The sequence below is a fragment of the Lampetra planeri genome, chromosome 70, assembly GCF_965212315.1.
Source record: "Lampetra planeri chromosome 70, kcLamPlan1.2.h2, whole genome shotgun sequence".
Lineage (NCBI taxonomy): Eukaryota > Metazoa > Chordata > Hyperoartia > Petromyzontiformes > Petromyzontidae > Lampetra > Lampetra planeri.
The window spans coordinates 887,022-914,783 of NC_136175.1; the positions used below are offsets into that span (position 1 = coordinate 887,022).

Here is a 27,762-nt window from a genome sequence, read left to right on the forward strand (position 1 = left end):
AGCGCCGTAGCATCGGACCAGGCGGACATTTCCTGATGCGCCAGAAATCTGTGCTGGAATTGGCCCCAGTCCCCGCCATCCGCCTTGAAGGCTGACAATGTTGGAAGGCGCTGTTGAAAGATGAAGTCGTCCTCTGCCTCGTGGTTCCTCTCCGCCGCTCCGTCGGTGTGCGAGATGGCGGCCCCAATGGCGGGTGTCTGATGGCGGTCCGCAGCGCGCGTTGATGACGTAAGCGGGCGCGCTTGGAGAACCGCCGCCACGTGGTGCTCGCCGTTCCCGCCAAAAGATGGCCGCACAGTAGAAAGGGCGGGAATCCCCCAGTCATTTTGGCGGGAATCCGCGGGGCGACCCTGTTGAATGTCCGCCGACGTCCCCGCTCCTCCCGACGTGCTGATCTCCGCCAGGATGGACGCGGCGGCGAGCAGCAGCTCCGCCAGACGGGAGTGCGCCTCGCGGAGCACGGCTTCGGTCCCCAATCGCTCGTCCGGCGCCCTCGGCGGATCCTGCGGCGTCGGCATTTCTTCTTCCTCACCCCCCGATGCCAGCTGGCCCGAGTCGTCAAGGTTATCCTCGCGGTCAATCTCGTGAGTCCGACGGGTCTTCCTTGTATCCATGCTTGGAAGACTGTTTCACTTCTGACGCCAGTTGAAGTATTTGAATGACGGCAGGAAACTCCTTGACGGGTAACACACTTTTTATTAAATCTTGACTTGTCACTATACAACGAGTGGTCTCTATTCCTCGGACTACACACACTTCACTCGACACGTGTAGTTACTATTCCTCCAGCTACACACACTTCACTTGACTCGTGTAGCTTCTATTCCTCCAGCTACACACACTTCACTTGACTCGTGTAGCTTCTATTCCTCCGGCTGCACACACTTCACTTGACTCGTGTAGCTTCTATTCCTCCGGCTACACACACTTCACTTGACCCCGTAACGTCCGTGGAGCCTACAGGCCCACCCCAGCTTGGGCGTGGGCCACAACCTCTGAGTCCCACGAGCCGGCCCTCTCACGGACGTTCGGCCCCGGGTCCCAGGGTTCCGCCTCCTCCCCCGTCTTCAGTCTTCGCTGGTACTCTCCCCCCGTGCGCCTGTGCGCATCCCCTTATATAGTCCCCGCTCACGGGAGACGGAGTGTATGCGGACCTCGACGTGAGCATCGCTCCTTAGTTGACCAATCACGACGCGCTGTTCCTACGATCCGTTTTCCCCAGCGCGTGTTACCACTACACAACCAATCACGCCGCGCTGCCACACGATCACTCCCTCTCAAGCGCGTCACCGGCACACAGCCAATCACTACCACATAACCCATGACCCCGCGCTGACCCCTGATCCTTCACCGTCAGCGCGCGTCACCAACACACACAGCCAATCACTACGCGCTGACACACGATCCCTACCCCAGCGCGTATCACCACTACACATGTAGTAGCAGCTACACATGTAGTAGCTACACACGTGTAGTAGCTACACACATGTAGCAGCTACTACATGTGTAGTAGCTACGGGCCCCGTACTTTCAAGGGCCCCGCACTAAATGCTTTCAAGCTATCAATTCCGGTTCAGTGATTCTGCACTTGCTCTATTACTATAGTACGATTCCGCCTTCAACTTTTATGAACGACTGTGTGTTTAAGGTTAGCGATTTGTCGGATTATCTGGCTGTATAGCAAATGAAAAAATACCATTACTTTACTATGCAAGTTAAAAATGTGTTGAAATATTTTGTTCGGGCCCCTTCATAACATACGCTACAGGCCGTGCACTACCTTCATCCGGCAATGCCAGCTCTAGTGAACCCCGTTCCTGCTCCGGCTCCGCTCTGGTGACCCCCAACTCCCATAAGCCCCGTTCCAGCTCTACTTCATATCCAGTGACTATCAGTTCCAGCTCCACTCCTGTTCTCTGCATCCCCAGCTCTGCTCCAGCGACCTCGGCTGCAGTAGCTCCATCGCGACTCCGGCTCCACTCCAGCAATGAGAAAATGGGAAAATCTGTTCTACCTCCAGAGCCTCGGAGCCTTCGACTCGCCAAACTTTCTCTAAACCCCTTCTTGCCCCCTGCCCCCTGCGCCCCCCTAACCCTCCACATCTCCCCCCTTCAACCTCAAAACCCCCTCCACCCCTCCTCACCCCTCCACCCCCTCCCCCCCCTTCACCCCCTCCACACCCCTCACCCCCTCCAACCCCCCTACCCCCTCCACACCCCCCTACCCCCTCCACACCCCTTCCACACCTTCACGCCGCGAATCACCGCCAGGCACTGCGTGGTGACCGCAGTCGCCCGCAGTTCAGGCAATGAGAGAGAGGGGGGGGAGGCGAGAGGGGGAGGCGAGGGGGGAGGCGAGGGGGGAGGCGAGGGGGGGAGGCGAGGGAGGGAGGCGAGTGGGGGAGGGAGGGAGGCGAGAGGGGGAGGGAGGGAGGCGAAAGGGGGAGGGAGGGAGGCGAGAGGGGGAGGGAGGGAGGCGAGGGGGGAGGGAGGCGAGGGGGGAGGGAGAGGGGGAGGCGAGAGGGGGAGGGAGGCGAGAGGGGGGGCGAGAGGGGGGAGGCGAGGGGGAAGGCGAGGGGGAAGGCGAGGGGGGAGGGAGGGGGGAGGCGAGAGAGTGACCCTCGCCGCTGTCTGCACGGGCGCACGGATCGGAGTGGCCGCTTGTGTGGACACTGAAGCCAGGGACGAGCGTCAGGAGGGAGGCCGAAGAGAAGCAGCGGTCGAGGCGAAATGGCTGATTCGAAGCGTTGTGGGTAAGCAGTTACGATTGTCATAATAATCTGCAGTGCCGGATGATCCTCGTAGCAAAAGTAGCGACAAATACTGCGGGCCCCGTACTTTCAAGGGCCCCGCGCTAAATGCTTTAAAGTTATCAATTCCGGTTCACTGATTCTGCACTTGCTCTATTACTATAGTACTATACTGCCTTCAACTTTTATGAACGACTGGGTGTTTAAGGTTCGCGATTTGTCGTGTATTCGGCTGTATAGCAAATGAAAAAATATAATTACTTAACTGTGCAATTAAAAAAATGTGTTTCGATTTAAAGCTTTCGTGACTGCAGGGATCCATCTTCTTGGTTCTTTCGGTAAAGTCACGGAGAAGGGAAGTAATAAGATAATAAAAATTATTTATTATGTTTTATTTTTATTATTTTATTACTTCCCTTCTGCGTGACTTTACCGAAAGAACCAAGAAGAAAAAAATGTGTTTTAATGTTGCTGCCAGAAACCACGCCTGCAAGCTCTGCAGTCCTCTACATATTCAGTTACCAGCCAATTAACGAGTGCGTATACATGTGGGAGGAAAAATCCGGAGCACCCGGCGAGAAATCCCCGCGCATGCGAGCGAGGGGGGAAACACTCCACCACATGCAGTCGAGACAGACGTGGTGGAGTCCAGATTTTTGCATTTACACGCTTTTATTTAACTCACTCTGTTGTCGTATCCTCAAATCTAATAACTCAATTTTAACCCACTTCCCAATGTTGTATTGACTGCAAACTTGGTATATTTATGTCATACTGATGACAATACTATTCTATCATTAAAAATATATATCTTTTTAAGCAATCTGTTGTATATGTTATGTTTCGGCTTGGGTCTAATTGTCCACGCTCACAGTCCCTTACGTTATGGCAAGCTTCGGGTCCACTTCCTGGAGTCGTGGAGTTCTGCCATTACTCGTACGGTACATTTCATTAAAGCGTGTTTAAAAAAAAAACATTTTAAAATATAACTTATTAATTTTGCTGCCCTTGTCCCTGTGAGCCTTCACGGCGCTGGATTCCAAGCCACGTGCATAGCCACCACGGGGGACAGCTATGAACGCTGATGCGAGACAGTATGGCTACAGCTGTGGCCTGAGCATGAGGGGTGGGTGGGTCACTGGTTTGTCGTGCTAGCACGCGAGGCGAACCGATCTAAGACCCTGGCTTCCTGCCACGGCTGGGCGGTGACGAGCTGAGTGAAGCCGTTCTCCCCGAGTGATTCGTGGCAAGCGGTAGTTTAGAGCAGCGGTCCCCAACCTTTTTGGCACCAGGGACCGGTTTTTACGGACCGGGGGGGGGGGGGTCATCATTGGGTCTTTCCCCCTTTTCAAAGCCGCTCTGTAGCGAAGTTTGTTTTTTACTCATTTTGGCTAGGGGGTTAGAGCTTGTGGGCTTACCAAAACTGTGACTGAGACAAGTCCGCAGTGCGGGAAAGAGGCGCGGACGGAAGTGGTCAATAAAATAATTGACGGGCCACGCGCGGACTCACCGCTCACCTCCTGTTGCTGTGCGGCCCGGTTCCTAACAGGTCACGGACCGGTACCGGTCCGCGGCCCGGGGGTTGGGGATCCCTGGTTTAGATAACCGCTCCACTGTGGCGCCCTGCGACGACATGGCCCTGCCTCGATGGAGGTGCTGCCACGACCTCACCTCCCATGCTGACATTGCGTTGGGTGGATCCTTAAAAAAAAGCAGTCGCCCCTAGGAGTTCGAATGCAGTGCTCGCATCCCATTCTGCCAGCCGGGCTGCTCTCATGATCGCTGTCACGCTGCAGCCAGGGTGGAGGAGAAGCCGAAAGGGATGGAGTGGATTTGAGGTTTAGGAACATGACGGGTGGTAGCGAGGAGGATGATGGGTGAGGAGGTGTGAACGTGTGTGTACGTGCGCTCGTCCAGGCGATACGCGTACGAAGACTATGAGCTGACAGCGCAGTGGCTGCTGTCCCGCACGGAGCACCGACCAAAGGTGGCTCGCAGCCTCCACATCATCAACACCGCCACTACCACCACCACTGTCACTATCGTCACCACCACCACAACCAGTCACTTGTATTACCACCACCGCAGCCACAGTCATTTTTCTCAACACAACTACTACCACCACAACCAGTCACTTTTATTATCACCACTACCACTGCAGCCACAGTCACTTAGCTCACCACCACTACCACCACCACAGTCACTATCATTAAACAAAGACAAATATTCCCCGTACAGCGGTCCCACGGTTAACGATATCTATTGGTTCCACGAAAATGAATCGTTTATTGAAGATATCGTTTATCGAATATAGGAAATACATGTTAAAGACTCAATTTGTTCCAAGACGATCGTTAGTTGTTGACCTTCACCCTAAAAACGTAGTTTATTATATTGAAACACGCAATTTTAATAAACGTTCTAAGAACATATTAATTACCATTAATACAAACGTGAATAAACAATTAATAGCGTAAAAAGGTGCATAAATTGAGCATTAAAAAAAAATTGGATGGGTTAAACTAGCCGGTTGCTCTCAAAACGCTCATTAAAGGGCATCGCTGATTGGCTGAGGTCTGCCGAGTCCACTTAGGAGCACTCCGATTGGCCGAAATTGGCAGCCGCGTCATATCGTTAAACGAAAATGTAGCGTTAATAGAAACAATGGGACCCTATGGGAGGCGGATTGTTCAATGAAATATCGTTAAACGATGGCATCTTAAACCGAAGGATCATTGCATAGCTTTAACAGACTGTTGGGGCATGTGTTATTCGCGAGCACCTATGAAAGCCGTCACGGTACACAAAGGGGTGGGTGGCCAGCACCACGCCCGGCCCCCTTTGTCTCCCCAGTGGCAATGTTTACGCACCGCACCAGCTACCCATTTGAGGCTGAGTCGATCTAGGTGAAGCCGAGGACCGGTTCAGATGTTCGTCACCGATGTTGGCCATGAGCGGCGATCGAACTCCGTTCGCTGGAATCTAGATTTGAAGTTTTTGTGATTGTAGGGATCCATACTCTTTGGATCTTTCAGTAAAGTCACGTAGGTATTTAATTTATTTTATTTTATACATATCGTGACTTTACCGAAAGAAGTCCGTTCGCTGGGTTCGTAGCGCGGCGCTCTAACCGCTACGTGACCGCTCGCCACACGCGCGTGTGTGGAGGTCGCGATCGTGTGCGGCTCCGGCCTCGGAGACCTGGCCACTCAGCTGTGCGATGCCACCGTATTCCACTACCGGGACATCCCCAACTTCCTCGAGACCACCGGTACGTACCATGCTGGTGAGCGTCAGTGAAGTCAAAACTCGTTCAATCAAATGCCCGTGTAAGTACTGGTCTACAAATTTTTTTTAGACGTCGTCTGCTTCAGAGATGAAATGTGCTGTTTGTTATGTATTTGATGTGCTGAATTCAAATATGCCAATCAAAACAACTTATTGGCTACTGTTCCCAAGATATTTAAGTTGTTATATTTTACGTCTATGTATATTGTGTAGATAGAGTTTTACTCATAAATTGTAAACCTATGTCTTGTCATGTGTTTATGGTTGCTTTACATGATAACATGTCACCTGTTATGTTTATGTAAGACTTTACAAATCAGCAAAAGCGTAAAAAAAATAAAATGTATTATGAAACAAAAGGCAAACAACTATTATGTATATGTAGTGTAGCAACTCGGCGGGAGACGACTTCACGGGTAACACACTCTTTATTTTACCAAACTCGTTCACAGGTGACTAACACCTACTTTGTATCTCGGGTGACAAACACCCACTTAGTATCTCGGGTGACAAACACCCACTTAGCTACTCGGCGACTAACGCCACTGAGCTACTCGGGTGACCAACACCCACTTAGCTACTCGGCGACTAACGCCACTGAGCTACTCGGGTGACCAACACCCACTTAGCTACTCGGCGACTAACGCCACTGAGCTACTCGGGACACTCCCTGCCCGGGGTATCCGTCTTGACTGTGGGTCCCCAGCCCGACCCACGTGGGCGTCGGACCCCGGGTCCCACAGCCTCGCCTCCGAGCCACACAGGGCCCCGGTCCCCACAAGGACGGCGGGACTAGGGGTCTCGGGGCACTAGGTCTTCAGCTCCGTCTTCGGGTCTTCAACTGGGTAACTCTCCCCGAGTGCTCTCGCGCGTCCCCCTTTATACCCCACCTGTGGACGTCGCTGCGAGCACCCACTTATTCGACCAATCACTCGGCGCTGGCTACGATCCTGTTTTCCCACATCTCATCGTGCCTCACCACCCACGCCGCGCCGCCCCGTCATCTGTCACTCCCGGCGCGCGCGTCCACACCACGCCCACAACGCGTGCCCAACCCCGCACCCCGCGCCGCCCCGTGATCCATCACTGTCACAGTCGGCGCACGTCAACACCACCACTACATCACCCCCTACCACATAGCTCGCAGCCGACCCGGCTGCTATAAAAATATACAAACCCCCCTGTGTGCCCCGTAACACAACACAACAAGAAGAACAACAACTAACGTAACAACACAACACGACGCGAACACTACCATCCGCAACCATCAACCAATGCCACCGCGACAATAGAACAATATATACAAACCGGCGAGTGACAATAGCAATGTGTATGCAGAAAGGAAAATAAATGGAAATTTTTTTTTTTCTTTCGACTCGTGCAGTGTCCCATTCTTTCCGAGCGTCCCTACAACGGGACATTACCCCGGCAGAGGGGAACACCGGGCGAGCTCGGTGTTGAGAAAAACGTCTTCATGAAAATTGTTGTGCCCTAGCCCGAGTCCGCCTTGCCGGTCCGTCGTACGGCACCAGACGCGGTTGAACGTCCGGTGGTGCCGGCGGTTCAGGAAGACATCGGCCAGGCATCGAGGACCCGTGCGTGCCCCGGGGTTCAGGCTCCCGACGGTCAGCAGCCGTCAAGCCCGAGGCACCTGGGGGTGGGTCAGGTGGAGACACGTGAGGATCAGCCTGCGACACCTCCCTCCCCGAGTCGACGGTCACATCACACGCCCGGTCGTTACGGCACAGAACGGGGTCACACGGTGCCGCATAGGGCTTCAGTCGGGAGGGGTGCACGTACCAACGGCGTTTTTCCCATTTAATCTGTATACTCTGGGGTCGTGCAACCCGCACAATTTCCACCGGTCCCCTCCAAGGTCTCAACAACTTGGGGGACGTAGCCAACGGTGCATGTGGACAATGCAGCCAGGCCTTATCGCCTGGTTTCCAATCATGCGTATGCACCCTCCGCTCATGCAATCTCTCGTTCGCAATTTGCCGCGAGCGCGAATTCAACCTCGCCGCCTCCCGCGCTTCAGTCAATTTGGCGATATTAAATTTGATGTGGTCTGCCAATTTAGATTTTGCACGTGGCTGGGAAATCCCCAGTTGGACGTCCATGGCCGGATCGGCCTCCCGCCCATACATAAGAAAAAATGGGGAAAACCCCGTCGCCGCATGAGGGGCCATTCGATAGGCCGCGAGTACCCCCGGCACCTGTAAGTCCCAATCAACCTGATCGTCGCAGACCTGTTGGCACAACATAGACGTAATCGTCCTGTTCAGACGCTCAACCATCCCGTCAGTCTGCGGGTGGTAGGGGGAAGTACGCACTTTCTTTGTACCCAACAGGTCGCACACCTCGCGCAACAAAACGCTCGAAAAATTCTTTCCTTGATCCGTCAGCAAGCGTTCGGGGGCGCCCTTGTCCAAAACATAACCCTGGACAAAGGCGTCCGCCACCGCCGCAGCCGACTGGTTGGCGAGCGGCCATGCCATAGGCCATCGGGTGAAGTATTCCACGCCAACCAGCAGGAACCTATTTCCCCTTGGTGTAGCAGGAAAGGGCCCCAAGATGTCCAACGCAACCAATTCGTTTATACGCGAAACTTGAATGGATTGCAGCGGTGGATTAGCTGCCAATGGTGGCGGTTTCCTTTTGGCGCACCCTACGCATCCCTTAAGAATATTCGCCACGTCGTTACCCATCCCCGGCCAATAATAGTCTCGCTGGATTAGGGCGAGCGTTTTGTGAAAACCCAGATGCATGAGCCGTTCATGAGCTGCCAGAACGACCCTACCCCGCATAGCAACAGGCACAACGAGCACGTGACGCCGGGACATGTTGTCCCACTTCATCAAAAGGCCCTGTCTGCACACCCAGGAACCGACCCGCGCCTCCCCTACCTCGGGAGCGCCAACTTTCCGACGTAGCGTAAGTAGGGAGCTGTCGGACATTTGGAGACGGCCCCACTCAATGAGGGGCAACGACAACAGCGAATCCCTCCCCGTGGGGGCGTCGACTCCCGGGGTGTCAGTGGCGGCGAGCGCAACTCCCGGGGTGCCGGCGACCGGGGGTTTGCACCGCGCCGATCCCAACAAACATGTGCAGTCCGTGCAACCGCGACAAGGCGTCCGCATTTGAGTGTCGCAATCCCTTGCGGTAAATCGTCGTGAATTGGTAGTCCTGAAGGACCTCCAACCATCGGGACAATTGGCCCGATGGCTGTGCCACGCGCATAGCGTATTGTAGAGCCGCATGGTCCGTACGGACCGTAAAATGACGGCCGTAAAGATACGGCCTGAATTGCTGTGTAAAAACCACAATCGCTAACAATTCACGACGAGTTACGCAATAGCGTTGTTCGGCAGGGGAAAGAACTCTACTACCGTAGGCGACCACCCGTTCAACCCCCCCGACCACCTGTGAGAGCACCTTCCCGATACCCGTGTTGCTGGCATCTGTGTCAAGCAAAAACGGTTGTGTGAAATCGGGGTAACACAAGGGGGGAGCCTGCACCAAGGTGTCACGAAGGGAGCAGAACGCAGCCTCCTCTTCCGCCCCCCAGTGAAACCGCACCCCCTTAGCCGTCAAAGCGTGCAGGGGCCTGGCTATGGTGGCAAATTGCTTGACAAAACGACGGTAATAGGAGGCGAAACCAATGAAACTGCGAACCTCCGTGACCGAGGTTGGCGTTGGCCATGAGCTGACGCAATGTGTCTTAGCAGGGTCCGTGGAGATCCCTGAACGACTGACGATATGGCCCAAATACCTGACCGATTCCCGAAGCAGAAAACATTTAGCCGGTTTAAATTTAAGCTTAGCGGAACGCATCCTGAGGAACACCGCTCTCAGTCGCTGGAGGTGCTCCTCAAAAGTCCGACTAAAGACGATGATATCGTCGAGATAAATCAAACAGGTATCCCATTGGAGGCCCGACAAAACCAATTCCATGAGTCTCTGGAACGTGGCGGGAGCGGAATGTAAGCCCATGGGCAAACGGTTGAATTCAAATAGGCCACCGGGTGTCCGGAAAGCAGTTTTAGGTTTAGACTCGTTATCGAGTGGCAATTGCCAAAATCCAGAAAGCAGATCGAGTGTGGAAAAAAACTGTGCTCCCGCCAAGGCATCCAGCGACTCATCCATCCTGGGGAGCGGATACGCATCCGCCATCGAGATTTTGTTTAAGCGGCGGAAATCGACACAAAAGCGCAAGGACCCGTCCTGTTTCTTTACTAGGACAATAGGAGCACCCCACGGACTAGAAGAGGGCGAAATGATATCGGCCGCCAACATATCATTAACCGCCGATTGCACATGCTCCTTCTCGGCTGGGCTGAGCCGGAAGGGATTCTGACGAATAGGGGCCGCGTCCCCTGTAGCTATGTGGTGGCGCAACAGGTCAGTGCAGCCGATATCGTACTTATGTTTGCTGAACACGTCAGCAAACTCGAGTAGCAAACCCCTCAATGCTCCCAATTGCACCTCGGACAAGTTAGCAGAACCGGCACACAACGAGTCCAACCACTCAGTCCCCTCATCACTTGGAGGATGCGACTTGACAGTGAAATCTGCTTGAGCCACGAGCCGTTCCTCAACGGGTAGCGGCGCGGCGTGAGCCAGCACCGTTCCCTGCGCAATTACGGCCGGCCGCGACCCCGTATTCAGGACCATTACGAACGGCTCACTGTCCCCTCTCACCATGGTTTGAGCAACCGCTAAGTCGAGGCCCCTTCTGGCCCTGTTAGACGGCCCCAACAGCACCCCCTGTGCCTCCGCACCCACCTCGAGTGGCTTCCTCAACCGAAGGGGTACTAACATTTGCGATCCCGGGGGCACCCGTACAGTGTGAGTTGCCAGCGCCTGCACCGTCGCACAAACCGTGCGCATTTTGGTAGGGCTCGTCAAGAACGCAACCCGCCGACCTGACGGAAGCTCTATGCAGGCCTGATCTATAAGAATTTTGATGGGCATTTTGGACAAAAAGTCCGTACCTAGCAAACAGGGAACGGCCAGCGATGATGATACAAAAATAGGGCCCGCCAATTTGATGTCACCAATGCAAATAGTCGCCCGAATCTGGCCGATGATCCCCAGGGATCCCCCATTCGCCGCATAAAATGGCACGTCTACTGGCAGAAGGGGTCTACTTTGGACGGGAAGAATGTTATAAATAAGGTCCGAGATGATGGTGGCCGACGCACCCGTGTCCACAAGCACCCGGACCTCAACCCCGTCAATAAACCCCGTTACCACGGACGACCCGGCCGACGCAGCCACGATCCTGTGGGCCAATTCGGACCACTCGACTGCTTGCGGGCCGCGTACGGACCCCCCTCGCCGAAGTGAACCCCCGGCACCCAGCCGCGAACCCCCCACCGCCAAGCGGCGACCCGAATGTGCCGTGTTTGTGGACCGAACGTGTGAGGTGCCGCGACTTGCCGGGTTTTGTTGGGATGACTTGTGGCCCTGGTCGTCGTCTCGACGTGGTCCTGTGGCGCGCTGACGCGGGGCCCGGCACCCGGCTGCGACGTGACCCCGAAGGCCGCAGTTGTAGCAGACGACGGACGTCGTAGGTTTCGGTTGCTCCAGCTTGCGGGGTGAATGTGTGGGCGAACGACCTCCCGTTCTCCACTCCCCCGGACGCGATGCAGCGAAGGCCTGCTCCTGATCCGCAGCTGGCTGAGGTTCGGCGATCGTGGCGGCCAGTGCCGCGTTCCCCGCCCATTTGCAGACGACCCCCGGCTTGCGTTTGAGGACCTCGTATGCGTGAATGCTCGTGGCGATCGCCAGGGAGCAGATATCCATCTCGTCCCCCACATTGATGTGGACCCCCAACTCGTGGGCCAACGCCAGCAGCTGCTCCGTCACCATGGCGTCCTTCCCCTCCTTATCCATGCGGGGAAAAGCTGCGTCCGCCAAGGCGAGCAGTGCCGTGCGATAGGCGAGCGTCGTTTCTCCAGCCGCCTTCCGCCGATCGTAGAACTGGTGGCGACACGTGGAGGGCGGTCCGAACACCTTCGCCATCAGGTGTAGTGCGTCCTGGAGCGTAGAGCGGGACGACCTTGCAGCAGATGTGAAGGCTGCAAGCGCGTCGTCGTCGAGCATCGCTGGCAACGCACGCAGGGCAGTGGTGTCGGACCACCCCGACATCTCCTGATGAGCGAGGAACCTTCGTTGGAAGGCTCCCCAGTCGCCCCCATCCGCCTTGAACGCCGACAGCGCGGGCAATCTTTGCTGGAGGACCCGATCGTCGTCGACGTCGGAGAGATTTTCCCGCGCTCCGCTGTAGTTGTGTAAAATGTCGGCTCGGTTGTCAGGCGCAAAATGGAGAGCTCCGGCGCGCGCTGATGACGTGGGCTGCGCTGAGCGGAGGTGTCCGGCCACGTGGCGTCCGTGTTTCCCGCCAATCGATGGCGGCCCCCCAAAAACGGCGGCAACTTCCAGACTTTTGGCGCGAAGCGCCTTTTGGCGGGATTCCTCCGACGTCGCTTCCTCCACCAACCCCGCAGCCGTTCTCCCGCTCGCCGGAACGGAGATGTCAGCCAAGACAGCGGCGGCGGCGAGTAGCAACTCCGCCAACCGGGAGTGCGCGTCTTGGAGGCTGGTGTCGGAGGCAAGCGGAGCGTCGGCCATCACCGCGAAGTGCTGCATCGGCGGCAACTCCTCGTCCTCTCCTCCCGAGGTTGGTGTCCCCGGTACGCCGTCGTCGTCCCGACCTCGCTCGTGGGTACGGGTAGTCTTCCTCGTGTCCATACTTCTTGAAGACAGGTTTACTTCTGACGCCAGTTGTAGTGTAGTAACTCGGCGGGAGACGACTTCACGGGTAACACACTCTTTATTTTACCAAACTCGTTCACAGGTGACTAACACCTACTTTGTATCTCGGGTGACAAACACCCACTTAGTATCTCGGGTGACAAACACCCACTTAGCTACTCGGCGACTAACGCCACTGAGCTACTCGGGTGACCAACACCCACTTAGCTACTCGGCGACTAACGCCACTGAGCTACTCGGGTGACCAACACCCACTTAGCTACTCGGCGACTAACGCCACTGAGCTACTCGGGACACTCCCTGCCCGGGGTATCCGTCTTGACTGTGGGTCCCCAGCCCGACCCACGTGGGCGTCGGACCCCGGGTCCCACAGCCTCGCCTCCGAGCCACACAGGGCCCCGGTCCCCACAAGGATGGCGGGACTAGGGGTCTCGGGGCACTAGGTCTTCAGCTCCGTCTTCGGGTCTTCAACTGGGTAACTCTCCCCGAGTGCTCTCGCGCGTCCCCCTTTATACCCCACCTGCGGACGTCGCTGCGAGCACCCACTTATTCGACCAATCACTCGGCGCTGGCTACGATCCTGTTTTCCCACATCTCATCGTGCCTCACCACCCACGCCGCGCCGCCCCGTCATCTGTCACTCCCGGCGCGCGCGTCCACACCACGCCCACAACGCGTGCCCAACCCCGCACCCCGCGCCGCCCCGTGATCCATCACTGTCACAGTCGGCGCACGTCAACACCACCACTACATATATATAAGTACATAGTTTAGTCCTTATTATGATAGGTGCACCAAGTAAAATGCTTCTTCCAGATTATTCCCATTGGAACCGCACATACCAGCAGGGCGTTCAGTGCCCAGACCATCCCGATCAGTGCCAGTAAGGTCGAAACTTTAGGCGATTGCTTATTGAATCAGGGTACACAGTTATCTCCTCCTCAAACACTGCACAGCCATCATCTTGAGAAGAGACGCGGCCATGAAGCCCCACAACCGGTGGTTTTATATGGGGGGATCCCCCCTTTCTCCTCCCCCCCGCCTCTGCACCCTGCGTTCACCATCCCCCCCGCCTTCACCCTCCTCCACCCACCCCCCCACCCTCTTTCCGCCCACCCTCCTCCACCCTCCTCCACCTCCACCCTCCTCCATTTTCACCCTCCTCCTTCACCCCTACCCTCCTCCCCCCCCACCCTCCTCCCCCCACCCTCCTCCACCCTCCTCCACCCTCCTTCCCCCAACCTCCTCCACCCTCCTTCCCCCCACCCTCCTCCCGCCCCACCCTCTTCCATTTTCACCCTCCTCCCCCCCCACCCTCCTCCACCTCCACCCTCCTCCCCCCCCACCCTCCTCCACCCTCTCCCCCCACCCTCCTCCACCCTCCCCCCCCTCCTCCACCTCTACCCTCTTCCATTTTCACCCTCCTCCCCCCCCACCCTCCTCCCCCCCGCCCTCCTCCCCTTCACCCTCCTCCCCCCCCCGCCCTCCTCCACCTTCACCCTCCACCGCCTTCACCCTCCACCGCCTTCACCCACCTATTTTAATTCACATAGCGTCATTGATGCTCGTTGCGTCCAACAATGCTGTTGACTAATAATTATATGTGAGCACGGAATCCTATTTATAGCAACTACCAATCAAATGAAAACCCTTGGAAGATAAAAAAAAATTTAAAGAATAAACAAATCAATCAATTAGATTCGAAGTTTTCGTGACTGCAGGAATTACTCTTTGGTTCTTTCGATAAAGTCGCGTAGAAAGAAAATAAATTAAATAATAATATAATACGACGTTTCGATTGCCAAAGAGCATGGATCCCTGCAGTCACGAAAATTTAAAATCTAGATCGCATTAATCATTGTTTCTGCTGCTATATTGGAGAGATTTGCGGAAACGGGAAATGTTGCGTACATGAAAGTCGGCAGTCTTGCACATTAAGGCAGCGCGGGGGGGTACAGTGAGGGAAAAAAGTACTTAATCCCTTGCTGATTGTGTACGTTTGCCCACTGACAAAGAAATGATCAGTCTATAATTTTAATGGTAGGTTTATTTGAACAGTGAGAGACAGAATAACAACAACACAAATCCAGAAAAACGCATGTCAAAAATTTTATAAATTTATTAGCATTTTAATGAGGGAAATAAGTATTTGACCCCTCTGCAAAACATGACTTAGTACTTGGTGGCACAACCCTTGTTGGCAATCACAAAGGTCAGACGTTTCTTGTAGTTGGCCACCAGGTTAGCACACATCTCAGGAGGGATTTTGTCACACTCCTCTTTGCAGATCTTCTCCAAGTCATGAAGGTTTTGAGGCTGACGTTTGGCAACTCGAACCTTCAGCTCCCTCCACAGATTGTCTATGGGATTAAGGTCTGGAAACTGGCTAGGCCACTCCAGGACCTTAATGTGCTTCTTCTTGAGCCACTCCTTTGTTGCCTTGGCCGTCTGTTTTGGGTCATTGTCTTGCTGGAATACCCATCCACGACCCATTTTAAATGCCCTGGCTGAGGGAAGGAGGTTCTCACCCAAGATTTGACGGTACATGCCCCCGTCCATCGTTCCTTTGATGCGGTGAAGTTGTCCTGTCCCCTTAGCAGAAAAACACCCCCAAAGCATAATGTTTCCACCTCCATGTTTGACGGTGGGGATGGTGTTCTTGGGGTCATAGGCAGCATTCCTCCTCCTCCAAACACGGCGAGTTGAGTTGATGCCAAAGAGCTCCATATTGGTCTCATCTGACCACAACACTTTCACCCAGTTGTCATCTGAATAATTCAGATGTTCATTGGCAAACTTCAGACGGGCATGTATATGTGCTTTTTTGAGCAGGGGGACCTTGCGGGCATTTTAGGATTTCAGTCCTTCACGGCGTAGTGTGTTACCAACTGTTTTCTTGGTGACTATGGTCCCAGCTGCCTTAAGATCATTGACAAGATCATCCCGTGTAGTTCTGGGCTGATTCCTCACCGTTCTCATGATCTTTGCAACTCCACGAGGTGAGATTTTGCATAGAGCCCCAGGCCGAGGGAGATTGACAGTTTTTTTGTGTTTCTTCCATTTGCGAATAATCCCACCAACTGTTGTCACCTTCTCACCAAGCTGCTTGACGATGGTCTTGTAGCCCATTCCAGCCTTGTGGAAGTCTACAATCTTGTCCCTGACATCCTTGGAGAGCTCTTTGGTCTTGGCCATGGTGGAGAGTTTAGAATCTGATTGGTTGATTGCTTCCACGAACAGGTGTCTTTTTTACAGGTAACAAGCTGAGATTAGGAGCACTCCCTTTAAGAGTGTGCTCCTAATCTCAGCTCGTTACCTGTATAAAAGACACCTGGGAGCCAGAAATCTTTCTGATTGAGAGGGGGTCAAATACTTATTTCCCTCATTAAAATTCAAATCAATTTATAACATTTTTGACATGCGTTTTTCTGGATTTTTGTGTTGTTATTCTGTCTCTCACTGTTCAAATAAACCTACCATTAAAATTATAGACTGATCATTTCTTTGTCAGTGGGCAAACGTACAAAATCAGCAGAGGATCAAATACTTTTTTCCTCGCTGTATCTCTGCTTGTGTGTGCAGTGCCAGGGCACGCTGGGCGGCTGCTGTTTGGGCTGCTGAGCGGGGAGGTGTGCGTGTGCATGCAGGGCCGCGTGCACGCATACGAGGGCCACTCCATTGAGCAGGTGCGTGCCTCCAGCACCAGCGCTGGCACATGGACTTGCCATGCAGGGGCATCCGGTTGGAGGTCCTGGCGTGCCCCCTCCCCCCGCCTCTGTCCACGCAGAGGTTGTCACTGGGGTGCACCAAGCTTGATTCCGCAGGGCTGGGGACATCCTTGGAGGAGTGGGACATTCAGGCCGCTGGTGCAGAGAGGTGAAAGCTCCTTTCCGACTGGGGCTGGTAACCGGTAATAGGATTTAAGAATCTGTTAAAAAAGTCAGGAACCGGTAATTGTGTTCAGTGGAATGTGAGTAATTGATAGGCCGATTGGGTCGTGCGAACGTACAAACCGCACAGGCACAAGTCACCACATGGTGCATTTGCCCTTGTGTCTCGGTTAAAAGTTTAAGTTAAGTTCATTTGTTACGCCAGTTAGCCAGCTATTTCACAAGGGAGATCAGTGGTGTGGAAACACAGCAACAACAAAACCAAAACATTGAGATTGCCGAGAAAAAGTTCAGGGTCCATAAAACTATTGCAAAATTCACAAACAAGGCATTCAACAGTCATAAATGGAAACGCACACACGGGTCAAACGTGTCATGAAAAGTTTGTTACATGTGTGGAAAGCTCTATGTTTTAGTATAACAGTGACAAACACACACACACACATCGAAAAAGACAGTGCAGACGTCGGAGCAAGAGGGCGCCCACAGTGCAATTGCAAGTATGCGCTGTGTTTTGGTTTAATAGGTAAAAAAGAGGGGCAGTGAAGGGAGGGAACTAAGCTGTAGATGAGCGGGGGAGTCTATTCCCGAAACAGACCTTAAGGATGAAAACAGCCCATTGATGGTCTCTTCAGATATTCAGGGTGGACGGATTTGGGTGAATGTACAGGTTGCAATGATGGATTCTATCGGGGGTCGTCAAGGGCAAAACGAAGAGCGGAGTGGTGTAATGGAACGAGACATTTGAGGGTCTATTCGAAAAACTGGGTGGTAGATGGTGGCTCAATCATCACCTTTGAGCAGGATGGTGGCTTTAACTATATTCAGGTGGGGTTAAGGTGGAACAAAAACTGCCGCTTCACTCCCCCCACGATTCTGAGCCTCTCTGCTGCGCTCTTTGTGCCGAAGGGACATGGTAGGCACGATTTGGTTGACCCCAGGTATGTTGGCTGGCCCGATGGGCCTTTCAAAGCTGAGAATCGACCCCCCCCCCCCCCCACGCGGGTGCGTCATGCTAGACGAGTGATCGGGCTCGGGTCTACCTTGCCTCCATGATCCAGCACAGCTCTCCACGGTGGCCTCTGCCAAGCGTGGAGGCCTCCGAACTGCCGGGCAATGGTCAACGTCTGCCGGGCCCCTTCTGTGGGGGCCTCAAGCGCCGTGGTGACACCACCTACACCAGTCCTGGCTGCGGATGTCCCTGCACAATAGACTGCAGTGGGCTTTTGGCAGTTTGTCGTACTGTTCGCCGTAGGGCCCTAGATCAGTGGTCTCAGAGCCAGGCCCATGATAATTGGGGTCCTGAGGAGCCCCTCCAGGATTCTAAGGATGTCCCTATCCAGTATTACTCCTGTGGAGGGTTTGAGAAAGAGACTCCCCCAGGCTGACTCAGAAGGCCTAAAGGGACTGATCTGAGCAGCCATCCCATTTTGGTTGAAACGGGTCTCTACTGGAGCTTGCACTCGAGGGGTCTAGATCAGGGCAGGCCCGTCCGGGGTGCCCTCCCCCCCCCGCCAGGACTAATTAAAAGTGCTACAGGCACCATACAAGTAAGAAGCGAAGGGACAGTGGGGATAGGACGATGAAGGCTAAAGTTCCATCCTCAGATAGTAAAACAATTAATTTTTTTTTCATAAAGCCTCGTTCATGCAAAATTGCATCTCGCAACGTTGTACAAGAGTAAAAAGTAATGAGAGAATCAATTGTAACCCGCCTCTCCTGGAAATCTGTGACATATTTAAGCCCTCTGCCACTGCTGAGCTTCTTCTGGACCAGCATATTTTGGATGCCATCCGGCACAAATGGCCGAAACCGATTAGAACCCTCCAGGGTCCCTAAATAGGTGGATCAGTGCTATGCTGTGCCTGAGAACCAGGTCGATAAAGCAGGTAGTGGTTCTTCTTGTAGATCAGGGGTGGGGAACGTCCGGCCCACGGGCCATATAAGGCCCGTGAAATAATTTGGTCTGGCCCTGCCAAGGCAACCGCAGGCGGGACTCGAAATTAAATAAATCTAGGAGCAAACCTGGAAAAGCAGTTGCGAGTAGCAACATCATCAATACCAGCTAACATCACATGCCTCACCAAAGAGAAGCAGTTCCAGCCATCACATTAGGGGTGAGTTAATGAAATGTTTGACCAAATATAACAGGCAAATTTTTAAGTTGATAATTTTGTATGGCCCGCGAATGATGTTATAAATATCCAAATGGCCCTTGGCAGAAAAAAGATTCCCCACCCCTGTTGTAGATGCTTCCCTAATCTGCCCATTTTTCCTCATTAGGCACACATCCAGGGAAGACCCTTCTTGGCTTCTTCCTGACTTGGTTGAAAGCACCACTAACAAGGAGGTCCAGAATCCATTAATTGTAGCCTCTCACTGTCCCTCCGGGCCACAATGTATGTAGCATACACAGTAACATTGGCACAGGATGCATTGGTCAGGTTTTTTTTTAAGCCTGAGGCCAAGTCTTCAGCTGGCTTCCAGTTTCATCACTGATGTAGGCCTTTGCCTGGTGAAATGAAATGCTTGGGCTATGGTCACCGTGACAACTGCCAGATGGGCTATTTAGCAGCGCAAGTTACGCATGCCACAGACTATGAAAGCCTCACTGGCTCAGTTCTCTTTTGGAAGTAGGTTCCTTTTCGCGGAAAGCCGCCTAGAGGGTCCTTGCCCTCCATGGAGAAGGGAGCAGCTGGAGAAGGCCAGGGCCTAGAACGTCCTCAGGTGGCCACAACGAGGTATCCCATCCCCTTGTCCTCCAACACCGATGGGGACCCCGCGGCACTGGCAGCCCCTGTATCTCCCTGGCTGGCAGGTCGTCTCTCTGTCTCTCGCTCTTTCTCCCCCAGTGACATATCTCTACGAAGCATGTTGTTCCTTCTTTCGAGGCGCATTTTCGCCTTCCTTTCTTTTGATTTGGCTATGCGTACATCTCTTCATAACAGTGAAGTCTGGCGGTGGCCAGGTTTTCGCCAATGGCCACCGCCTCCAAAACGTTTGGAGTGCGTGTTCCCCAGTTTCCTAGTTTTCGCTCTGTAAAGTCACTGAGTTGGTATTTCCAGGATCATGTGATGCAGGCTGAAGCCCTGTCCCATGAGGGGAAGGGCTAGGGCTTCTGCCTGTATCAGTTTTTTTAATTATAAATTTCTGGCGCTGGCATGGAAGCAGAATATTTATCTCTTCTGCTTCGCGCTTTCAGATGCGCTTCTGTGTCCGTCTGGAATGCTCTTCCTTCTGATGTTAGGAAGCCACTGGAGCTATGCACTTTGAAATCTTTATTGAAAACTAATTTCTTTAGAACTGCCTTTTGTGTTTAGCTTGTTGTTTTTATCACGCACCTCCGATTAGCACAGTTTGCTCTGTAGGGTGCGAAAGAAGTTCTACATGCATACCAACATAACATGGACCCTGACGGTGGCCACCATTCTATATAGAAAGTTTCGAGTCGAGGCTAATTCATAAATATTTAAAGCTGTCAACCTGCTCAATAGGGCGAGACCGGAGCCACCATGTGCATAGGTGGTGAGACAGGTTTGGGGCAGCCTGAAAATAACATAACTTTGGTCTTTTTAGCATTGAGGACCAGTTTCGGGAATTAAGTGTAAGTTTACGTAAATCGTGTTGTAGATGCTGTTGTAACTCCTCCATGGAATTTCGGGAGGCCATCAGGGCTGTCTCATCAGCAAAAAAGGTTAATGTCAATAAAAGGTAAAGGAGCAGCCCTGCAGCCGCTGGCTTATGCCACTGCTAGTGGAAGGGTCTCCTCCACTAGAGGGAGCTCTAAAGAGGGTATTTGGTTTACTCTTCCACATAGCAGACGTCCAGGAAGAGATGGACATACCCACAATTCACCCCACTCTGCACTACCTGCCAATTATAGACTACCTGTGGTGAACCCATTTATGCTGGTGGGTGGACAGAGCTGGCAGGAGGACTGAAGGCAATTGCCCCCTTGTTTCCACTGCCCCGCCAGAGCATGCAATGGAACAGCAACCTCTGCATTGCAAGTCCAGTAGTACACAGACTCACCACTCCACCACCATGGCCACCACTGCGCTCGGTTGTTCGTTGAAAAAATGATAAAAGTGTTGTGTTTATTACTCCAGTCATTTCTGCGTGTGGGACACTAATCAGTATTAACTGCGTTTTACTGTTTTTTCATGCGGTTACCGGTTAGGCAAAACAATTATGTGAACAACGGTACTTCCTCTACACATAGACATGTATATATATCCATATATCTCTAGAGTGTGTCATTACAAGATGCTCACCACAAGTGGCATTGGAGAAACAAATGCATTGATATGAATGGAAAATCAACGAACCATCTCAGATATTGTGAAGACAGCAGCGGTCGTCATAACAACCAATGGGAATGAGTCATAGGAGATGAGGGAGGTACCAAATAAGGAAGGGTATAATGGCGAGCGCCAAGAAAATGTGACACTTTGCTTAGCTAATAAGTTCGCTAAACAAGACGTCTAGAACACACATGAGTGTCTACCATGCAGCAACGTGCCCACAGAAAATTCACATTTCGGTGCGTATAACTACATCTTGCTGCAATATGCGGATCATGTAGATATTAACAAAGAAAATGGAAAGCTGAAAAGTGCGCAAATAAGCATTTAGAGGGGTACGCTTGTAATGACACTGAGAGACAGGAGAGGAACACGTGGATTACAGAATAAACGCGCGTTAGAGACATCAATTGGACCGTTCAGATAATTGAGTGGGCTTGGGCAGGACACGTCCTTGTTGTGTGGTTGAAATTAATGACAAAGTGGACGGCCACCATAATGCGGAGGTGCTCGATATTATGTTAAATCACAATACCTTGAGAGGTGACCTTGGTCGCGTCGGGAATTGCTCATGACTGATGGTGATGATACACCTGATGCTGCGTGCCTCCATCGCAGATCACATATCCCGTACGAGTGTTCAAGCTGATGGGCATCGAGACACTGATTCTCACCAACGCAGCTGGAGGCCTAAACCCCGACTACAAGGCTGGGGACATCATGCTCGTGAGAGACCACATCAACCTGCCCGGCCTCATGGGCCTCAACCCCCTAGTGGGGCCCAATGATGAAAGGTGCGAACGAGACCTCCTCCCTCCTCATCCCACCACCTCCCTCACTTTGTGGCTGTCATGGGTGCTCTCTCTTTGTTATCAGCCTGTGAATAATACAACTGTGATTTTAACACCAACACTCATTTCAATGAAACTTACAAAAACACCATCTTCACCACCTACTAAAATTCCACCACATCCACTACCAACTATATCACCACCACAACCTCAATCACCACCACAAACAACTCTACCTCTATTATCAACACTTCACCACCACCAACAAAAGACAGAGATTCCCCTTATAGCCTTAACAGACTGTTGGGGCAAGTGCTATTAGAAGGCCAGCACAGCACACAAGGGGGGCGGGGGGTGGTCAGCACCACACATGGCCGCCTTTTTCTCCAATGTGGTGTTGTTTATACACTGCAACAGGGACTCATTTGAAGCTGATTCAACCTTGGGGAGGCCCAGGATCGGTTCAGACAATCGTCAATGCAGTTGGCTGTGGGATAAAATCTAAATCAGGCTGGAATGTCTGTAGTTCAGGGCAATTAGCCGCTGCACCACCACTATCTCCACCACCATCACAACCATCCCCAAGCACCAGGACGACCTCCACATACTCTTCCACCATCTTTCTGGGCACTATGGCTCCACTGCCTGCCCCCCCACCCCCACTTACATCTGCCACCTTTTGTCCCTCTCCCAGACTGGGCGTGCGCTTCCCTTGCTTGGCGGACACATACGACGTGGCCTTACGGCGCACGTGCTCGCGTGTGGCGGCGCAGCTTGGCGTGACAGAGTTGGTGCACGAGGGCGTGCTGTGCATGCAGACGGGGCCCTGCTATGAGACGGTGGCCGAGAGCCGCCTCCTGCGATCGTTCGGCGCCGACGCCGTGGGTGAGTCTCACGGCCACATGCTCCTCATCTATCTATATATATAAAAGGGAAATTTGTGAATATGTGTGTCTGTTCGAAATGCTTAACATACTTCCCGACATGCAACAAACTTCAAATGTGGAATGTGGGTAGCTTCCAGACTGTACACAATGCAAAAAGTATAAATATAGACTTTTGTATTTTTTTTGGGGGGAGGGCGCAATAATGGATATATTTTGCACGGTAAGTGAGCGGTGACGTCACATCTGTGGGTTTAACCAGGCTGGATTGTGTGAGTAGCTCATAAATCCTTGAAAGATCTGGATACAGTCCCATCGGTGAGCTCCTCTGGCAGGCAAGGCTGTTAACTGGGTCATGTAGCCCACATGCCCAGCCACCACATGCCCATATAGATTTTGTTCGGCCAGATAGGCTCAACGGGTGCGACACGAGCTACAGAAGAGATGGAATATGCAGTTGAGTGGACTTGCCAATGATTGGTACCAGGCTCGTGAAGTACGCTACTTGGCAGTTGGAGCCAGTCGCCCTCCAGCAACAACAGATGGCAAAAGGCTATACTCACAACAATGAGTGAAGCACCGGGTGGCTAAAACGCAGCAAGTTGGCATAATAGGAGACACAGGTGATTCATCTGCGAGTCAACCCATAGCACCTGGGTCTGTTCTGTGACCTCCTGCCAGCGAGTGTTCGACACTTCACGTGACCTTTAAGTGCACATAGCCTGGCACAAGTGCCGTGGTGACGCCACCACCAGCTTAGCGGTGAATGGCGGTTGTTGCCCCATATCCCATGTGTGTGTTATGCGGGTCCAATCAGTTTAACACATAGGCTTTCGCGAATTGCCCGATGATGCTGGATGCAATTACCAGCGAAACGTCGTACTCAAATTGTAAATGTTGTGGTTTCACGCTTCAACACACCGGTGGGCTAAAGCAGTGAACTATTTGTCTTTTGTCAACGTGACACTTTTTTACTGATTGGCCGTGTCGGGTGGTGGAGGGTTACGACACATTTATAAATAACGCGATCTAAACCCAAAAACGTTGATTATGAATGCGGGTATAATGTTACGTGCGTGTCCCGCGTGCGTATGGCGTTGCAGGCATGAGCACGTTGCCCGAGGCCGTGTGCGCATACCACTGTGGTCTGCGAGTGTTGGCGCTCACGCTCATCACCAACATGGCCGTCAGCAACTACCGGAGCGAGGAGCGCACCAACCACGCCGAGGTGCTGCATACGAGCAGCTTGCGCGCCGTCGCCCTGCAGACCCTCGTCAGCGCCGTCGTCGCGCAACTCGGCCAGTTCCACCGAGAGGGCGGAGACGCCGCGGCTGCCGTCGAATGAAGAGGGGTGGCAGCGGTGGTCGAATGTCGCTCAAACGTGGGACCCTGCATGAACTCGAACCATTGTGACATCTGCGCCCTGTTGATCGTTCATACTTTGTCTGAAGGTTGTTATCCACCATTAGGGATCATTCTAGTAGAGTGGTTCTTAACCTTGACTGCAGCCTGAACCCCTTTAGCTCTCAGAAAGGGCATCTTGCACCCCAGGTTAAGAACCACTGCTCTAGTACAATGTTCCATTTCTCACAGTCGAGGCATTTTTCTTCAATGTTTGCAGTGTTTAGCAATGAGCATCTTTACTCCACTCAGCCTTGTAGGGGTGCCACGGTATGCACTCCTTCGCCTGGTACTCTTTGGTTCTTTCGGTAAAGTCACGTAGGTATAAAATAAAATAAATTGAATCACGACGTTTCGATTGCAGCACAAGCAATAATCCTGACCCTGACGCCTGTATATTTGGAGTTTGCATGTTCTCCCCGTGGTCACGTGCATTTTTCTCCGGTCCATCCGTTTTTTCTCTCCACATTTAGAAACCTGCGTTGAGAGTATTTGGCTGCTCTAAAGTTCCACATGATAAAGCACTTTGAGCTATCATTGGTGGACAGGTCACTTGTGAAAAAGAGCTTCATAGCTCAGTGGGCTTTACATGGTAAAATAAAAAAATTGTTAAGTAGTTTTCGGGCAACCTCAAAGTAATTTTCCTTAAATTTCATAATAATAATAATGTCGTTGTGTAACGCGCCTCACAGTATTTGCTCTCTCATAGAGATCACGACTCGGGTGCAAGGAGGGGCCACAGATGAGCAGGAAGGCAGTAGCCAGGCGGTAAAGAGCCAGCGGCTCCCACTAATTTCCCAATGTCTGCGGTCCTCTATCAATCTATTTCCATTTTTCGATTTAAAGCTTTCGTGACTGCAGGGATTCATATTCTTGGTTCTTTCGGTAAAGTCACATAGAAGGGAAATAATAAATAATAAAAATTAAACAATGCAATTCTCACGACGTTTCGATTGCAACGCAAGCAATCATCATCAGGTGTGAAAACCACAGCAATATTTTTTTTTTCTTCAAAAACCACAGCAAGAAAAAAATATGCAAAAAATTATTGCTGTGGGTTTCACACCTGATGATGATTGCTTGTGTTGCAATCGAAACGTGAGAATTTTATTGTTTTATTTTTATTATTTTATTATTTCCCTTCTAGGTGACTTTAACGAAAGAACCAAGAATATCAATCTACTTCCAGTTTATTAATAAGTGCTTATACATGTGGAAGGAAACGGGAGTCGAAGGAGAAATCCCACATGTTGCACAGTAGACAACTCTATACAGGTGGAAAAAGATGGACACTAATCCACTTTCTGTACTGCCTTCTGGCACGCGAGGGTTTGGCGACGATGATGCCCGCGAGACGGGAGTTTCACATTTGTGTGATGCACCAACCCTCGCTGCCTCCACAGTGCTATACGACATGCGTAGTCGCCATTGCCCGGCTAAAATGACCAATTGCCCCACGTAATCTGCGTAAGTTATAGTGACATGCTCACTTTGCGTCTTCGTCACTAGGAATTTCCACCACGGCTCAGGGCTGTAGATATGAGATGAGGACCAACTCAAAACGTATTTGAACAGGGCAATGGCTTCACGTATTTACGTGAGAAAGTCCATTCAGCAATAATTCAAAATCGCCGTAACTGGTAATCCCCATTGCTCTTAGGCCACAGTGCGGTAGTGAGCATGCAGCCGATAATGTGTATTGGGGGGACGTGGCAGCCCCGGACATTTATGTCAACAGATGAGTGGGTATTGCATCAGATGCCGTTGCCACATGCAGTGCATATCGGTGCTGTTGGGTCGTCGTGGCTGTTGAGTGTGCACATTTGTTCTGCCCTGAACGTCAGTAAACATTGAAGGAGTAAATACGACGGATCTGATGCATTTTTTTGGTTCACACAAAACCCGACTTTGCTGATGAGACAATGCATGGGGAAAGCGGTACAGTGCTTTGTTGTATTGAATTAATGTTCAAATGATGCACTCGCAGAAGGCTATGGGGCTGATAGGATGTGCCATGGAGAGGACGTATATGTAAAGAAGGTGTTCATTTGATACCAATTAATTTTGCTACTTATATTCTCCACGGACGCTGGTGATGATTGCGTGTTATCTCAGGTGGTGGCTCACAGCCTCTCAGGAGTAGCTGCTGTTGATGCCCTGCTCTGCAAGTGTTCAGTGTACGCTTCGTGGCACTCGAAGCTCAACTAGGACATGTTCGTAAAACAAGGAGCGTATAATATAGGCGGTATGATGCGAGAAAATATTATAAGGCAACTGAGAAATTAATTGTAGAAGACACAAAGTGACCGGGATCCACGTGAAGTCATCTCAGTGGGGCCTCTCCTCCTGCCCCTTGCCGCTGTTACAGAGCGTCAGACGGCAACTCTCAGAGTTGAATCTTAATTTTAGAACTTTCGTGACTGCAGGAATTATTATTTGTTTCTTTCGGTTAAGTCACGTCTAAAGATCAAATAATAAATTAAAATAAATAATAGAATACGACGTTTCGATTGCAACACAAGCAATCATCATCAGGTATAATGAAATAGCGACATAAAATCTAACCAGAAAACTATAGACAGACATATTAGCAGACAGATATCACCAAGATACATAGAGAGAGCAACACAGGTAACAGAGAGAGGTGGTCGTCTCTGTGGGGTGGCCTTAAATAGACAGAGGAGGGCGGAAGCAGAGAGAGGGAGGGGGGTTAGAGAAAAAATTAGCATATCAATGAGTGGACAACAAAACGTGGTGCTGCAAGTGCGATGACACGGCAAGCAAGCCTGAAAATCAGGAGAAGGACACACTAAAATTAAATAACCTAGTAAAATATCGAAATGTAATGTAATACAACACAGAAGGTCGGTCAACACACAATTAACGCATAGCCTGTGTTGCTCTCTCTATGTATCTTGGTGATATCTGTCTGCTAATATGTCTGTCTATAGTTTTCTGGTTAGATTTTATGTCGCTATTTCATTATACCTGATGATGATTGCTTGTGTTGCAATCGAAACGTCGTATTCTATTATTTATTTTAATTTATTATTTTATCTTTAGACGTGATCTCAGAGTTGAGTTTGCTTGCGTTGGATGGTGGAGAGTCCTGGCAAGACATGATGTCTTACAATGAGGCTGTAGAAGAGCGATGTGCTGTTTTCGCATGTGTAGACTATGCACACGCAACATAAATCACGGGCTAAGTGGAGAGTCTGTAACACATACTGTAACACACACGTGGACATAAGGGGCCGTCCATAAATGACGTCACGCGATTTTGGACGATTTTTGACCCCCCCCCCCTCGTCACACGACGTCACAAAAAGTCAGACCCCCTCTCAAATATGACGTCACAAAGCTCTGACCCCCCCCCCCCCAAACGATATTTCCATTTTGAAAATAAAACATGCTTCAAATCGCTTTAAACTATAGTCATTGCAGTGCGTATTTAATGTGGCGCTGCACTCTGATGTTGTAGGAGTGTTGTTATAACAATTCTATATTTATTTAAAGTTGCGCATTTTGATGTGACGTCACATTTCTCAAACCCTCCCCCCCTCGGCACACATCGTCACAAATGTCTGACCCCCCCCCCCTAGGTGCGTGACGTCATTTATGGACGGCCCCTAAGTGCACGCAGTGGTAATTATAATCTGCTCTTGGTAGGGGGGG

General features: G+C 51.8%; 1 protein-coding gene across 1 annotated transcript; it reads left to right on the forward strand.

Annotated features, from left to right (window-relative positions):
* Window positions 1-2,613: 2,613 nt before the first annotated feature.
* LOC144737501 (purine nucleoside phosphorylase-like) lies at window positions 2,614-25,950 on the forward strand. Its single transcript, XM_078620219.1, has 7 exons — window positions 2,614-2,752; window positions 4,667-4,736; window positions 5,918-6,020; window positions 16,400-16,503; window positions 21,630-21,805; window positions 22,497-22,687; window positions 23,790-25,950. The coding sequence occupies exons 1-7, from the start codon at window positions 2,730-2,732 to the stop codon at window positions 24,029-24,031; spliced, it is 909 nt and encodes a 302-aa protein (XP_078476345.1). The 5' UTR covers window positions 2,614-2,729; the 3' UTR covers window positions 24,032-25,950.
* The last annotated feature ends 1,812 nt before the right edge of the window (window positions 25,951-27,762 follow it).